The 17,756-nt window shown below is 44.8% G+C and overlaps 1 protein-coding gene across 8 annotated transcripts in view; it reads left to right on the forward strand.

The window, feature by feature from the left end:
• The window catches only part of LOC106606600 (trinucleotide repeat-containing gene 6C protein), a 99,533-nt gene extending 85,737 nt beyond the window's left edge, over positions 1-13,796 (forward strand). For 6 of the 8 annotated variants that reach the window (XM_082972816.1, XM_045715584.2, XM_082972820.1 and 3 more), the window contains 3 exons: positions 154-378; positions 3,452-3,665; positions 3,951-13,796. In XM_082972816.1, coding sequence (XP_082828942.1) covers positions 154-378; positions 3,452-3,665; positions 3,951-4,326 — 815 coding nt within the window. In that variant the 3' untranslated portion in view covers positions 4,327-13,796. The remainder of the gene's footprint in view (positions 1-153; positions 379-3,451; positions 3,666-3,950) is intronic. The other 2 variants (XM_082972818.1, XM_082972819.1) reach the window with 1 other exon arrangement.
• Positions 13,797-17,756: the final 3,960 nt, after the last annotated feature.

Consider the following 17,756-nt stretch of genomic DNA (forward strand, 5'->3'; position numbering starts at 1 on the left):
TGCTCTACCGTCAACAACCCCTCTACCAGGGTATTATTCTGACTAGTGTTTTGGGTTGTTTAGTTCCCTATGTGTTGTTGATAGAAGAATGCCAAGTATCTCCAATTGTTGCCAAGCAATCAATGTGTTTTTTTTCTCTTATCTCTCTTTCAGGTAAATTGTCGGACATGAAGTCCACCTGGTCCCCGGGGCCCATCTCCCACCCCTCCCAGGTCTCTCTGTCCCATGAGTTGTGGAAGGTCCCCCAGGGGCCCCGCAGTAACACAGCCGCCCCCACACGGCCCCCTCCGGGCCTCACCAACCCCACCAAGCACTCCTCCACCTGGGGAGGCAACTCCCTGGGCCTGGCCCAAGGCTGGAGCAGCTCCTACTCCTCAGGTAAATAAAATGTGTATTTGTCAAATGCGCCGAATACAACAGGGCTGTATACAAATAGAGCTGACCTTACTGTGAAATGCTTAACCAACAATGCAGTTTTAAGAAAATGGAGTTAAGAAAATATTTTCTAAATAAACTAAAGTAAAAAATATATTTTAAAAGTAACACAATAAAATAACAATAATGAGGCTATGTACAGGGGGAACCGGTACCGAGTCAAGGTAATTTGTACATGTAGGTAGGGGTAGAGTGACTATGCATGATAATAAACAGCGAGTAGCAGCAGTGTAAAAACAAAGGGGGGGTCTATTTGATTAGCTGTTAAGTAACTGGATGGGGAGGATGGGGACTTGCTGACTGACTGGATAAATGAATAGTCTGAATGGGTGTTGGTCCAACCAGTGCATGTGGAGTTGATGAGTTATGAAGTTCATGTAACATCTGTCTTACTCTCCAAAAAATGTAGTGTATTTGTTGTGCTTGTCATAAAAACTGTAGCCCTCATAAATGTTCAGTTAGAGTAGAAGATGACTGAAGGCCAGGTTCTAGAGGTGTTGTGATACGATAGACTAAAGGCCAGGTTCTAGAGGTGATGTGATACGATAGACTAAAGGCCAGGTTCTAGAGGTGTTGTGATACAGACTGAAGGCCAGGTTCTAGAGGTGTTGTGATACGATAGACTGAAGGCCAGGTTCTAGAGGTGTTGTGATACAGACTGAAGGCCAGGTTCTAGAGGTGATGCGATACGATGGACTGAAGGCCAGGTTCTAGAGGTGTTGTGATACGATGGACTGAAGGCCAGGTTCTAGAGGTGTTGTGATACGATAGACTGAAGGCCAGGTTCTAGAGGTGATGTGATACAGACTAAAGGCCAGGTTCTAGAGGTGATGTGATACGATGGACTGAAGGCCAGGTTCTAGAGGTGTTGTGATACGATAGACTGAAGGCCAGGTTCTAGAGGTGTTGCGATACGATAGACTAAAGGCCAGGTTCTAGAGGTGTTGTGATACGATGGACTGAAGGCCAGGTTCTAGAGGTGTTGTGATACGATAGACTGAAGGCCAGGTTCTAGAGGTGATGTGATACAGACTAAAGGCCAGGTTCTAGAGGTGATGTGATACGATGGACTGAAGGCCAGGTTCTAGAGGTGTTGTGATACGATAAACTGAAGGCCAGGTTCTAGAGGTGATGTGATACAGACTAAAGGCCAGGTTCTAGAGGTGATGTGATACAGACTGAAGGCCAGGTTCTAGAGGTGTTGTGATACGATAGACTGAAGGCCAGGTTCTAGAGGTGATGTGATACGATAGACTGAAGGCCAGGTTCTAGAGGTGTTGTGATACGATAGACTGAAGGCCAGGTTCTAGAGGTGTTGTGATACGATAGACTGAAGGCCAGGTTCTAGAGGTGTTGTGATACGATAGACTGAAGGCCAGGTTCTAGAGGTGTTGTGATACGATAGACTGAAGGCCAGGTTCTAGAGGTGTTGCGATACGATAGACTGAAGGCCAGGTTCTAGAGGTGTTGCGATACGATAGACTGAAGGCCAGGTTCTAGAGGTGTTGTGATACGATGGACTGAAGGCCAGGTTCTAGAGGTGTTGTGATACGATAGACTGAAGGCCAGGTTCTAGAGGTGATGTGATACAGACTAAAGGCCAGGTTCTAGAGGTGATGTGATACAGACTGAAGGCCAGGTTCTAGAGGTGATGTGATACAGACTGAAGGCCAGGTTCTAGAGGTGTTGTGATACGATAGACTGAAGGCCAGGTTCTAGAGGTGATGTGATACAGACTGAAGGCCAGGTTCTAGAGGTGATGTGATACAGACTGAAGGCCAGGTTCTAGAGTTGTTCTGATACAGACTAAAGGCCAGGTTCTAGAGGTGTTGTGATACGATGGACTGAAGGCCAGGTTCTAGAGGTGATGCGATACGATAGACTGAAGGCCAGGTTCTAGAGGTGTTGCGATACGATAGACTGAAGGCCAGGTTCTAGAGGTGTTGTGATACGATAGACTGAAGGCCAGGTTCTAGAGGTGTTGTGATACGATAGACTGAAGGCCAGGTTCTAGAGGTGTTGTGATACGATAGACTGAAGGCCAGGTTCTAGAGGTGTTGCGATACGATAGACTGAAGGCCAGGTTCTAGAGGTGTTGTGATACGATAGACTGAAGGCCAGGTTCTAGAGGTGTTGCGATACGATAGAGTGAAGGCCAGGTTCTAGAGGTGTTGCGATACGATAGACTGAAGGCCAGGTTCTAGAGGTGATGTGATACGATAGACTGAAGGCCAGGTTCTAGAGGTGTTGTGATACAGACTAAAGGCCAGGTTCCAGAGGTGTTGCGATACGATAGACTGAAGGCCAGGTTCTAGAGGTGATGTGATACAGACTAAAGGCCAGGTTCTAGAGGTGTTGTGATACGATAGACTGAAGGCCAGGTTCTAGAGGTGTTGCGATACGATAGACTGAAGGCCAGGTTCTAGAGGTGTTGCGATACGATAGACTGAAGGCCAGGTTCTAGAGGTGATGTGATACGATAGACTGAAGGCCAGGTTCTAGAGGTGTTGTGATACAGACTAAAGGCCAGGTTCCAGAGGTGTTGCGATACGATAGACTGAAGGCCAGGTTCTAGAGGTGATGTGATACAGACTAAAGGCCAGGTTCTAGAGGTGTTGCGATACGATAGACTGAAGCCCAGGTTCTAGAGGTGTTGTGATACGATAGACTGAAGCCCAGGTTCTAGAGGTGTATGTTGTAGCCTGGCAGGCAGAGACTTGGTACCCTTTTGGTGCAGCCAAGGCGGTCTAGACAACGCCCAGAGAATGCCTTGTTGTGGTTGAACGCACCTCTCTTGATCAACTGACACTGTGGTTTACCTAAACTACAGAGCTTACTGCTTAGAATACACCACCCATCTTACTGACTTTCCTAGCTCCTTGGAGAATCCACTTCTGACATTGTGACATCATGGTGTTCGATATAGCGCAATTCTGCATTTTAGATTTATTTAGCTCTTTCCGCCCTCTTTTATATCCCCCTCTTCTCTCCTCCTCCTCCCCCTCTATCCTTATAGCAGCTACCACATGGAGTACAGACAGCTCCAACAGGACCAGTAGCTGGTTGGTCCTGAGGAACCTCACTCCCCAGATAGACGGGTCCACCCTGCGGACGCTATGCATGCAGCATGGCCCCCTCATCACATTCCACCTCAACCTGACCCAGGGCAACGCATTGGTGCGCTACAGCTCCAAGGAGGAGGCCGCCAAGGCCCAGAAGTCCCTGCACATGTACGGAGATGTTGTTAGCAGTTTTCCTGCCCCTCTCACTGCTCGTAGGCAGAAACACTTATGTCATGTCAACTGTCAGGTGTGAAAGAACTTAGAACTGGGAGAACTTGGAAAGCTTAGAATTTGGAAAAATGTGAACTTAGAGAGATCTTTTAGTGTGTGCCCGGCCTGCTTCCACAAAGGGTAAAAAACAGTATCTATAGCATCACACGTGGTGTATGAGAATGGCCACTTCAACGAGGCTAACTAAATAACACACCTCTATTTGTCTCTCTTCCTGTCCAGGTGCGTTCTGGGTAACACCACCATCCTGGCAGAGTTTGCTGGGGAGGAAGAGGTCCAGCGCTTCTTTGCACAGGGCCAGCAGCTAGCCTCAACCACCAGCTGGCAGGCTGACCCAGGCGTCAATCAGACGCGGATGGGCGGTTCCGGGCCCAGATCCTCGCACCCCATTGGCCACCCCCACTGGAATTCTGGCGGCAGCAGTGGCGGCATGGGAGGAGGTGGAGCCAAGACGGGCGGAGACCTGCTGTGGGGGGGCGTGCCCCAGTACTCCAGCCTATGGGGACCGCCCAGCGGAGAGGAGGGGCGGGTCATGGGGAGTCCTACTCCAATCAACACGCTGCTTCCTGGGGACCTGCTGAGCGGGGAGTCCATGTAGGACCACGTCACACAGCTCCATGCTAGAAAAAGGAGGAATGGAATACGACACAGGAATACTACACAGTACTACACATATACATATATACACATATACAGACAGAAGAGCAAAAACCAAGCAAATCAATGTGGTGATAATCAGTGTGGGTGGGATGATCGAGGGACAGACTTGAGTACAAGGTGGCTCTTCTGTGTCCACGCTGCTCACCCTCTTCCAATTTTTCTGTTTGTTTAAAAAAAAAAAAACATTTCATTTTAGATTTGTTCGGCGAGAGGCTCAGTGTTTTAAGTTTGGACTTTCGGAAAAGCACGAGTATGCCTTTGACTCAACCAACAAAGGAAGAGAAACATTTGAACTTTACTCTGAGAACTTTTTGTCATGTGAAATGTGTATTTTAGGCTAACTGCTTCAAACAACGAGCTGCCATCTTCAAAACTCCCATAATCCCTTGCTGCCTGGCAGCAGTCAATCCACACCTCAGAGAAACCATAGATACACATCATTCCCAAAGCCCATCCCCTTCCTGTCGGGAAGGTTCCAGAACTTTCTACCAGTCCGGAATTTCTCTTGTTTGTTTTTTCTCAGCACTAATTACTAGCCTTAACCTCCCTCCTGGCCTGGTTCCCCTCCTTTATTCACTGATTCTCACTCACTCTGTACTTACTGAAGAAAACGTACTGAGAATTGCACACTCATTTCTGAGCCAGCGAAACCCCAGGGGAGAGGATGTGCTTGTAAGAGACTGAGGACACAGCAGCTCTCAACTGGAAGCCTCGGCGGTCACAAGCATATTATTCAGTCTCCACCACTCTTAAAGGGATTGATGATGCAAACGCAAAAGATCTTCGCCTTGTTCATTTTAAAGCCATTTTTGTCATGGAGGAGTTTCGTTTCCCCGACCCTTTCGCAAAATAAGCGAAGAGAAATATTACTCCGATGTGTCAATATTTCCGGGGGCGTGTGTTTACATGTGTGTATGACCGTCTTGTTGAAGTCTAGTAACCACTGCTCTATGGAACTGTAAGAAAACACTTCTTTTGAAATGCACCTCAACTCGTTTAAGGACGAACTTGTGGTCTGGTTCCCCCCTTTCTGTGACTGCGGAAGACCTCAGTCTTTTCCGTGGTCCACTAATCTCTTCTTTACACCAACACACCATTTCAAGTGACGTGCAATATAAGCCACAGACTACTCTCTACTACCGTCCACCCCAAGTACTCAAAGGGTTTCTCTCACAAACCTCTTTCAAGAGAAGAGACAAAATCAAAAACAGCAAGGACTCTATATCCATCCCCCTGGGTGTGTGAGCTGGCTGGACCCACTTATCCGTGAAACACAAGGATATACAACAAGCACTTGTTATTCAGTCTCGGACTAGGTCTTTTCTAATCCAGCCTCACACAACAGTGACAGACTAGAGGGGTACAGGGGTAAGGAAGGGGGTGTATGGGGCATTATACCAAAACGAGACGTGTTCCTTATCTACCCACAAGACGAAACGATGCATTTTTTTCTTTCCATTGTTGTATTTGGTACAAAAAAGTATGGGACAAATGTATAACTGGTTTATAAGAAGAGGTGGTTTATCATAGCACTTAGCAAAGAGCGTCAAGCTCCTTCACTTCAATGCCAACGAATCAGAAGAGGAGAAGCGTGTGACACTGAAACTCGAGAAAAAAAACTCAAACAAAAAAAACCAAGCAATCTACTACGACGTGGCTTCTCCGTAACTCTTTATGAACTGTAACACAGATGTGAAACTATTTTCAGTTTTCAGATTGTTTTTTTCTATTTTAAACCTTCCCTTTCTCGCGGTCTGTGTGTGGTACCAGGAAAGTTTCTGAAATGGTAGCAAAATGAAGGAATGGAAAGGAAAGAAAGAAAGAATGAAAGACTTTGGGCACTATCGGGTGTGAGACCCCGAAGCACTCGCCTGTTTTCCCTTTCACTCTATCAAAGTAAATATCACTGTTACATGACTGAAAATCTTTAGCCTTGTTCTCTGGAGACGCAACTAGATGCTGCGGCAATGTTCTGTGGATGGATTCTGCAGGGGGATTGTCATTTACTCTCTATCTCTCAACCTTTTTCACAAGCCCTGCCAACCTGTATGATCGTGTGGCCATTGAGTGCCTGCCTGCTGCGGAGGGGGAGGACTTCATAGAAGCTCCACACCAGGCCTCTGCAGCAGCTCTCACCCCACCTTCCCCTCTCCCTCCCTGGGGAGCCTCAGACTGGTTCCCCCAGGGACCTCCGGGGCCTCTGGTGCCCAAGAGCAGCTGTCAGAACTGTCCGATTCGTATTAACTACTACTACTCCACTCTATCCCTCTCTCTATCCCTCTCTCTTCTGTTGTTCATCTCCTCCACTCTATCCCGCTCTCTATCTCGCCCTCTATCCCTCTCTCTTCTGTTTTTCATCACCTCCACTCTATCCCGCTCTCTATCCCTCTCTCTTCTGTTGTTCATCACCTCCACTCTATCCCACCCTCCATCCCTCTCTCTTCTATTCTTCATCACCTCCACTCTATCCCGCTCTCTATCCCTCTTTCTTCTGTTGTTCATCATCTCCACTCTATCCCGCTCTCTATCCCTCTCTCTTCTGTTGTTCATCACCTCCACTCTATCCCACCCTCCATCCCTCTCTCTTCTATTCTTCATCACCTCCACTCTATCCCGCTCTCTATCCCTCTTTCTTCTGTTGTTCATCATCTCCACTCTATCCCGCTCTCTATCCCTCTCTCTTCTGTTGTTCATCACCTCCACTCTATCCCACCCTCCATCCCTCTCTCTTCTATTCTTCATCACCTCCACTCTATCCCGCTCTCTATCCCTCTTTCTTCTGTTGTTCATCATCTCCACTCTATCCCGCCCTCTATCCCTCTATCTCTGTCTCTCATGCAAGGATCACTTTAGCCAGAGATTAAGAGGTTTTTGAATTGTGTTAAGTTTTCTTTGGTTTAATTTTTTTGGTTTATTATTTTCATTTCTGGAAAAATCGCCAGAGTTATTTTAGTTTTTGTCAAACTTGCTGTTTGTTTTATGATTACAATGATTTTTACGGATGTTTTTTCGACAGCTCCATGCCGTGTTCAGCTGCTCTCCTGTCCCCTGCTCTTACTGCTCGTAAGCAGAAACTAAAATACTCCTGGTTCGACGCGCACCTCAGCAAACGCAGCCCACCACAGGAATGTTATGGATACGGACACTGCAGATCTCAGTGGGGGTGGTTCATTTGGTGTGGTTGTTAGACAGTCAGTGTTTTGGTTCAGGAGCGGGCCTGATGGTTCTAATGTATAGTCAGATCAGGTGTGAGATTCAGAGGGTATCTATCTACCCGGCCAGCCCTGCTCCCCCTCTCTCACAGCCTCTGCTGCCCAGCCCACCCTCTCTCCCTTCCCATCCCCATGTTGTCCTCTCCACATACACATCCTCCACTCCAGTCAGGCCTCACTCACACTGGTGCTTTATTTTCCATAGGCTGTCGAGGAGCTTTCTGGCAGAATGAAAAGACAGACTCCTATACCACTACCCCTCTCCGTCAACCTGAATTCCATATAAACTGACGCAGCACTCGATTTCTATGCAAAGACAGAGGTTCGCGCTCAGAACCATCAACCATCAGTCCACCAAACATCTGCCAATTGTCTAGCCCCCTCCTTTCCACCCGCTGGCATTTTTCATACCTGCCAGCACTAGGCAGACTCCAAACTACCCTCCCCACTGCCCCATCACTGTGGTGTCTTTGTAATTCAGTCTCACTGATATCCCTCATACATACACAGCTCAGGAGGAGGAACACTGAGTAGACTCTGCTTTCCCCTGTTGGAGCTCTAGCTTTGTGTAAAGTACATCTGTAAAGTACAGTTGTTCATTGTGATGATTTCAAGAGCTTTTAGATAACACTAATAATAACCTGCTGAGTGGTGGGGATGGGGGTTTCTGGGAGACCTTCCTCATGTGTCATGTGCCAACTGGACTAAAATATATACTTCAGCCCTGCCATTTACCATTGAGTTGTCTCTGCTGTCAAATGAGCCTTCAATTCCCATGATTCAGTAGTTTTGAGACTACATTTCCTCCTGAATCCTAGACTTAAAGGCACATGGTCATGGAGGAATGTTGGCTGGGAGGAGGGGGTAATATTTGGGCCAGGACATATGAGGCAGTACCTTGTCCCAGCTATCAAAAGAAAACAGGCAGTCTGGGTGTACTGTTGATGGGTCACATCGGGTACACCTTTTATAAAACCAAAAACATGTTATCTTTTTTTTGGGGGGGGGGGGTTGAGAAGGTTTGACAAAAAGTAGAAACTAAAGTACAAAAAAAGTGTTTAAAAAAAAGTTCTAAAGTATGTTTTTTGCTGTGCACTCCTTGGCTGAGAGGCCTCGTTCTGTCTCTGCAAGCCTTTTTCCCCCAACTGTGGCACTCTGACTGGGGCTACCTTCTGGAACGCTGTATCGCTGGTGTTCATTTCTGATTTCCAGCCTCGAGTGCACCACCCACAGAACAGAACATTGCCACAGATCTGGGATTTTAAGGTTAGGGTCCAGGTGGGGCCCACCGCATCAGCAGGGCCAGGACACACCTCACAGTTTTGTTGTTCGGTACCAAGTCTTAAAAGGGGGAAGGCCCTCTACCAAGAGTTGTTTTTCGTACTCATCGTTGTCGTGTGACATTAGCAACAATCACTAATTGCCTGTTTCTGAAAAACCTGAATTGTTTTGCTCCACGCTGGGCTCCCGAGGCTACAGACTGGAATAGGGTCACAAAAAAGGGATTGGGGGGTCAAGCCTCAGAGGCGTCCCAGGATTCTCTGTGCAGCACCAGCACTGAGAGACCCCCTGTCACTCTACCCCCCCACCCCTACCCCACCTTATTGACCCACCAATATACACCATGGATGACTGGTGTAGGAAGTCAAGAGAATCTCCCTTTTTCAATCACTCAAAGGCAACTGGAGTTTAAGCAAAGTTTGCTTCTCTATCATGGACCAGAGTAGGTTCTGGGGTAGGGACCCCATTTTCAAGAGGAAAACAAAAAAACAAATCTTTCTCAAGGGCCTGGGTTGAATATGCACATGCTAGTTTATATACATGTATACATCCAAGTGTGTGTGTGTGTGTATATATGTATACAGCTAGGTTTCTCTTTCCACTTTACCCTAAGCCCGCTCTCTCTGCCCCAGGTCCAACCTTGCCCCTATGTATTCTCCTTCTCTGTATATTTCCCAGAAGATAAATATAATATTAACATATCAGAGTAATACAAAAATAAAGAATACAAATACTTGAATCAAAAGAAGCGCCAATATTGTAATGTGAACACTTTGTAATAATTTTGTCTCATTCATACACTTCCTAGATATTTGAGAACATCTGTTCCGAGTGAACTACATTTGAAAAATGAGGATTGTTAAAAACAAAGATTGGTATAAAAAAAAAAGGCTAAATGACATCTGTTGTATCTGAGTGTTTGCACAAGGTTTCCTGTACTGTATGGTTCATGGATGGATGGATGTGTGTCTGTTTGACAGACAGTGTGTATGAGGTTTCAAACGATTGTGAGCCTGTGATTTACAGCGGGAATTGTCTCCGCTTTTTCATTTTATTTCTTTTCAGTATATTAGTTTTACGTTTTATTTTTGGCTTATCAAAAGTATATTCTGATGTTTATTGTTATTAGACTCTAGCGTTGCACTGAGTGTCAGCCCTCCCCTCAAGCTAATCGAACAACGGCAGATAAAGTACTGGGGGCAGACGGCGACTTCACGTGTAAATGTTTACTCAAGGACTTAAGAAAATAAGTGTGTTTAATCTGTAATATGTTTATCTACCTTGTAGTGGCTTTCATTGTGGAATAATCCAAGAAAAAAATATGGATTATTAATTATAATTATTGCACCATTTTTTTCAGATTATAAACATAAAAAGTATAGAAAAGCAACAAAAAAAATCTAATATTGAAAAAAGTTACAAAAAAAGTATTTTTGAAGACCTGTGGCCATAGTTTGGATAGAGAGACTTGTAGCTCTCCCTGTCTATTCAGGGAGAAACCGAAGGACAAGACATCAGAAGGAGGGTTGGTTACAAGGCTCACTTCAGAGGTGCCTACCTTTTTGGTTTGTTAGCTTTCGTTCAGTTTCATTTTTGTTCAAATCTCATGTGTTATGTTTGCTTGTTTTCTGCAAGGCCACTGACGGTTTACAACCTTTTTTGTTCTTCTGAAGTTCGAGGAAAAGGAATTAACTGTATGAAAATGTTGGAAAAACAAAAAAGGACAAATACTTCCATTTTAAAAAGAATAACAAAAACACTTTACAGAATGAAGATTTTAATATTGTGCTACTTTCAGAACTCTGGGATCCAACAGTGTTGTCATGTTATATTTGACCTTTGACATCTTTGTTCTATGTTGATTTCATGGACTATCTAAAGCCTGTGCGTTTTTATTGATTACATTTTTCCTTTTGTAAAAAAAAATACATAATTGCTCACTATCTTGCACACATAAAGTGGATCTTGTCTCAGGAAGGCCAGGGTTCCAGAGTTCCAACTCCACTCCATTTTAATGTACGGGGGGGGTGAAATGATTTTAAAAAATGAAGCACTGAAATTTATGGATTTCAGAAAGAGAGAAAATATCCTTTTGTTTCTAAATCCGTAGCAGTTTACAGTGCCTTCAGAAAGTATTCACACCCCTTGACTTTTACCAAATTTTGTTGTTACAGCCTGAATTTAAAATGTATTAAAGTATTAGATTTTTTTGGTCACTGGCCTACACACAATACCCCATAATGTCAAAGTGGAATTATGATTTTCTAAATTTGACAAATTTAATAAAAAATGAAAAGCTGAAATGTCTTGAGTCAATAAGTATTCAACCCCTTTTGTTATGACAAGCCTAAATATGTTCAGGAGTAAAAATGTGCTTAAGTCACAAGTTGCATGGACTCTGTGTGCAGTAATAGTGTTTAACATGATTTTTGAATGACTACCTCATTGTACCCCATACATACAATTATCTTTAAGGACTCTCTGTCGAGCAGTGAATTTCAAACAGATTCAACTATAAAGACCAGGGAGGTTTTCCAATTCCTCGCAAAGAAGGCCACCTTTTGGTAGATGGGTAAAAAATACATTAAAAAAAACAGGCATTGAATATCCCTTTGAGCATGGTGGTTATTAATTATACTTTGGATGGTGTATCAATGCACCCAGTCACTACAGAGATACAGGCGTCCTTCCTAACTCTGTTGCCGGAGAGAAAGGAAACTGCTCAGGGATTTCACCATGAGGCCAATGGAGACTTTAAAACAGTTACAGAGTTTAATGGCTGGGATGGGAGAAAACTGAGGATGGATCACTCACATTGTAGTTACTTCACAATACTAACCTAATTAAAAGGGTGAAAAGGAAGCCTGTACAGAATAAAAATATTCTGAAACATGTATCCTGTTTGCCACAAGGCACTAAAGTAATACTTCAAAAAATGTGGCAAAGCAATGAACTTTTTGTCCTGAATACAAAGTGTTATGGTTGAGAGTACCACCCTCCATATTTTCAAGCATAGTGGTGCCTACATCTTGTTATGGGTATGCTTGTAATTGTTAAAATCCTATAGGAAAACCTTGTTCAGTCTGCTTTCCACTAACTAGACACTGGAAGAGGAATTCACCTTTCAGCAGGGCAATAACCTAAAACACAAGGCCAAATCTATGCTGGAGTTGCTTACCAAGAAGGCCGTGAATGTTCCAGAGTGGCCGAGTTAGTTTTTACTTTAATCTGCTTGAATGGCAAGACCTAAAAATGGTTGTCTAACATTGATCAACAAACAATTCGACAGAGCTTGAAGGATTCTGAAAAGAATAATGGACAAATGTTGCACAATCCAGGTGTGGAAAGAGACTTGGACTCAAATGCGATTTTAACATGTATTGACTCAAGGGGTTGAATACTTATCTAATCAAGATATATTCGTATTTTATTTTTCATGAATTTTGTACAAATATTATTCTTTTTCTTACACTTTGAGATTAGAGAATTGTGTAGATCATTGTTAAAAATTACAATTAAATCCATTTGAATCCCATTAAGTAACAACAAAATGTGGAAAAAGTCAAGAGGTGTGAATACTTTATGAAGGCACCGTACGTATTAACCAAATAATGGACTTTAAATGAACTTTTTTTTGAAAGAGTGCTTTATATACATTTTATTAAAATTACTTTACATTTAAAAACAAAATTATTTGATTTTGATTGTTACAAAAAATGACCGTGAAAGAACATGCAAATTCTGTATGTTTTGAATCTTTATTGTATTTTCTTAGAGGTCCTGTCCTGACTGAATAAGGACCATTGTGCATTACTCTGTCTTTCCTCTGTCATTCTCTCTTATGGCGTGTATTAAAGAACAGGGGGAAAAACTGACGTCGCATTTATTTGGGGGATGTTTTTAAAACTAGCTGGTTGTAAAGGATCATGATCTATGCACAAGTTTGGGGGTGGTGGTGGGGGGGGAGACTTTGATGGGTACAAGGCACATTTTATGCAGGGGTTTTGGGATCCACTGTTTTTATTTGGTTGGGTAGGCCTACCCCCCCACCCCAAGACTCCAACATCCGGCTTCCTTAATTCAGATTGACATTGCACTACATGGCTATGCTGTGTATTCAGATTGACCTTGTGCTACATGGCTATGCTGTGTATTCAGATTGACCTTGTGCTACATGGCTATGTTGTGTATTCAGATTGACCTTGTGCTACATGGCTATACTGTGTATTCAGATTGACCTACCGCTACATGGCTATACTGTGTATTCAGATTGACCTTGTGCTACATGGCTATGCTGTGTATTGAGATTGACCTTGTGCTACATGGCTATACTGTGTATTCAGATTGACCTTGTGCTACATGGCTATGTTGTGTATTCAGATTGACCTTGTGCTACATGGCTATGCTGTGTATTCAGATTGACCTACCGCTACATGGCTATACTGTGTATTCAGATTGACCTTGTGCTACATGGCTATGCTGTGTATTCAGATTGACCTACCGCTACATGGCTATGTTGTGTATTCAGATTGACCTTGTGCTACATGGCTATACTGTGTATTCCTAAACCAATGAGCGTCTTACTCTTTAGCACTGTGCCCGTCACCCCCAAGGCTATCTGTGTGTTCTGTTGTTTCGTTCAGTTATTTAGTTTTTGTTGGGATGATGGGTGGGACGGGGATTTGGGGTTAGGGCTGCTTTTTGCCTTTTTTGTTTTTGAAATATTAAGAAAAAATGTCTGTACTGAGATTTAAAGAAAAGTCAGTGGCTTGTAATGATTGATTTTCTCAATGTATGTCTTTCTCCTCATAGAATGTGATTGTTAAATGACATGCACCGAAAACAATGTTTTCATGAACTATGGAGCTTCTTTTAAACTATTAATAAAATTGCAGTTTTTTTCTTGGCTGTTAAAGAGTGTTGGGGTCAGTTCTTGATGTTAGTATTTGTCAATTAGTTTGCAGATTGGAGTTTTCCCTATTAGATCCTGTTCTGAGGGCAGCTGTGCGTTAAGGGCATCACCACTAGTACACCTATACAGGCACAGTGACCTATGTACTAGCTCTGTAAGTCTTCCATTCTCATCCTGTAGGTGGGTTTGTTGAGCAACCATAGTTGGGTGACTCGTTGACACTGGAGAAAAGAAAGGTGAGGTGGGACCAATAGTTGACCGTTGCTTACGATCTTGCACACACTTGAAAAAGCAATGACATCAGATCGGGTAGAGTTAGAAACTCTTTCACACCTGTCAGAGTGGGTTAGAACATTTATATCTCCATCTGAAACTCCTGTACTCTTATTTTTGCCATCAGTGTCCACTCCCCTTTTAAAAAAACATTAGGGGGGCATGTCACGCACCCTCAGCGTGGTTCGCTCAGGGCTTCAGAGTGATCTGTCGGGGGTTGGCGTAGTGGTTCTCCTGTGCTTGTCTGGCCTGGGGGTTGGCGTAGTGGTTCTCCTGTGCTTGTCTGGCCTGGGGGTTGGCGTAGTGGTTCTCCTGTGCTTGTCTGGCCTGGGGGTTGGCGTAGTGGTTCTCCTGTGCTTGTCTGGCCTGGGGGTTGGCGTAGTGGGTCTCCTGTGCTTGTCTGGCCTGGGGGTTGGCGTAGTGGGTCTCCTGTGCTTGTCTGGCCTGGGGGTTGGCGTAGTGGTTCTCCTGTGCTTGTCTGGCCTGGGGGTTGGCGTAGTGGTTCTCCTGTGCTTGTCTGGCCTGGGGGTTGGCGTAGTGGGTCTCCTGTGCTTGTCTGGCCTGGGGGTTGGCGTAGTGGTTCTCCTGTGCTTGTCTGGCCTGGGGGTTGGCGTAGTGGGTCTCCTGTGCTTGTCTGGCCTGGGGGTTGGCGTAGTGGTTCTCCTGTGCTTGTCTGGCCTGGGGGTTGGCGTAGTGGGTCTCCTGTGCTTGTCTGGCCTGGGGGTTGGCGTAGTGGGTCTCCTGTGCTTGTCTGGCCTGGGGGTTGGCGTAGTGGGTCTCCTGTGCTTGTCTGGCCTGGGGGTTGGCGTAGTGGTTCTCCTGTGCTTGTCTGGCCTGGGGGTTGGCGTAGTGGGTCTCCTGTGCTTGTCTGGCCTGGGGGTTGGCGTAGTGGTTCTCCTGTGCTTGTCTGGCCTGGGGGTTGGCGTAGTGGTTCTCCTGTGCTTGTCTGGCCTGGGGGTTGGCGTAGTGGTTCTCCTGTGCTTGTCTGGCCTGGGGGTTGGCGTAGTGGGTCTCCTGTGCTTGTCTGGCCTGGGGGTTGGCGTAGTGGGTCTCCTGTGCTTGTCTGGCCTGGGGGTTGGCGTAGTGGTTCTCCTGTGCTTGTCTGGCCTGGGGGCTGGCGTAGTGGTTCTCCTGTGCTTGTCTGGCCTGGGGGTTGGCGTAGTGGTTCTCCTGTGCTTGTCTGGCCTGGGGGTTGGCGTAGTGGTTCTCCTGTGCTTGTCTGGCCTGGGGGTTGGCGTACACAGGGGACTCTGTTTCTTCCAGGGGTGTAGGCACAGAATGGTTATTTAGAGCACTTCCAGCTTCTTGACACCCACTGTGCATTTCCTCATAGATGGGGGCTTGTGTTTTATGACGTTTTCTCAGCTTAGCCTGAAACTGATATGAGGCATACTTTAATACTGACAAATGTACTCATGACTTTATACCTGACTAAAATTAGATGTGGAAACCATGTTCGTCATGTGTCTGGAAATAAACTGAAGTAATTCCGAGAGTGACAGTGAGGACTGCCCCTTCCTTTAGATTTCGACATTAACATGCTTGGTTGTGGTATGGTGGTAAGGTTCAGGTGGATTAGGCTACTTACACACTCCGCTGCACACAGCCAGATGAGGACGAGGAGAAGCAGGCCAGCTGCTGCAGAGATGGTGTAGATCAGTGGGGGGTAGCTGGAGCACTGACACACACTCTCTGCACAATGAACACACACTTTTATCCAAATACATAGTAAACGTAAATCTGGGACACTCCAATCAGTATGATATGTTTGGTATGGTATGTAATCATTTCCGGATGTCCATTATCCCTTTCGTATGATATGTTACGAATTACAATTTGGTGTGGCTAACGTTAGCTAGGCTATGGTTTAGGGGTTAGGGTTAGCTGACATGGGTTAGCTAACATGCTAACCCAACCTAGTTGCAAAGTAGTAAGTAGTTGTAAAGTTGGTAATTAGCTAAACAAATGTAAGTTGTCCGTGATGGGATTCGAGACTGCATTCACGGTAAACGCTGCATATGTCGGCTCAATCGGAAATGACTTTTACATTTATATCGCGGAATCTGTAACACTTCAGCTTTACACATTTAATAAAGCCCTAAATCAAGGTCAGAATACGGAGTATCTGTAGCCACATCTCCGCCACACCTTCATTTCATTGATCTCCACCCCAACGAAAAGCGGGGTGAATAGCATTCTTTTCTCATGCTTAAATCTAAGGTCAGAATACGTGGAGATAACAGTGCATAAAAAGGGAATTACATTCCATTTACTTGCGTTTAACTCGGGTCGGAATTCCCCCCAATGAGAATGAGGACACAGGATGAACAGGGCTTAAAGCCTGCACCCTCAGTAACTCTCCAGTACCGCGGTTGGTGACCACTGATAGTTCCTTCTCAGTGGTATAACCAAGTCATGATCACGTACCTGTCCCTTCAACAAACAGGAAGAATTCCAGACTGCCGGAGACTGTTCGGTCAGAGGGGTCAGCTGTGTAGACAAACTCACAGATGTACAGGCCTGTGTCTGTGCGCTGTAGGTGGGCTATGGTCACGTTGAGCAGGTCAGAGTTCAATCCGCCTGTGACCTTCAGACGATCTTTGTACAGCCGGTTAACCCTCACCGTCCCGGAACTCTGGTCCTTGGCCATGAACAGCACCTCCCTCTCAGGCCGGACACACCTGTGGGTCAGGTAGAGACTGACAGGGGTTCCACCTGTCTGTTCAGGTGTACAGGAGAGATCCACTGACTGCTCCTCCGACCTCTTTATGTACATCACCTCCTGACGGGCTGGAGAGATGGTTGTGGGTTAGTGAGGGTAATGGATTAAAACTGATGCAAGTTACTCATAACCTCCATTGTGTATTAATGATAACCTTTTGGTATTTGCAGACGATATGATTGAATGGATAAATGAACATAAATATATTTTATTTTCCAACAAAGCCAAGCACAACTTTTATTCTGTTCCTAAAAAACATAGTTTTAATCTCAGTCCCCGGAGGAAAACCCTCAATGGAAGTGCTGCAGCAGAAATTCACCACTTACCAATGCTGACCATCAGTGTGAAAATGAATATCCAAATCAAATACCAGCTGGTCCTCATGATCCACTTTACCTGCTCTAGCATATCATCCTAATGTTGAAGCATGTGAGGAGGACTGTTTCCTGTAGGCTACTAAACTGTGAAGCTCTGCAGTTATGCATTGTGTACATGTATAGTTCTCCCACCTATGAGCTCAGCACAGAAAGAAGACTTGAAAGCCCCAACTGTCAACAATCTAAATTAATACATTTGAGAGGAAACAGGACCATATTTGTTGAATGGCTGTGAGCACATGCAGGAAACTGAAAACTGCTAGCTCAAACTAACTTCTGAAAGTGCAGTGTGGTATAACTTTTATGTGCAAATTGAATTCCAGCCTAAATATTGATATTTGGGTAACACTGTACACTTTACATAACACCCACTCATAACACCTTTATGACAGTTTCAATATCATGCATAACAACCTTTATAACACATGTATTCAACATCATTTATAAGGAGTTTTCAAAATGAAACTCCCTTTAAATAAAATTGTATTAATCCGTTGTAAAGTTGAAATGTGTATCTTTACTGTCACAGTACCAAAACTCCTTACACACTATTCAAGCAATAGGCTAGGAGCAGCACAGAGCCACAATGGC

Source organism: Salmo salar, chromosome 03 (assembly GCF_965601325.2).
Source record: "Salmo salar chromosome 03, fSalSal1, whole genome shotgun sequence".
Lineage (NCBI taxonomy): Eukaryota > Metazoa > Chordata > Actinopteri > Salmoniformes > Salmonidae > Salmo > Salmo salar.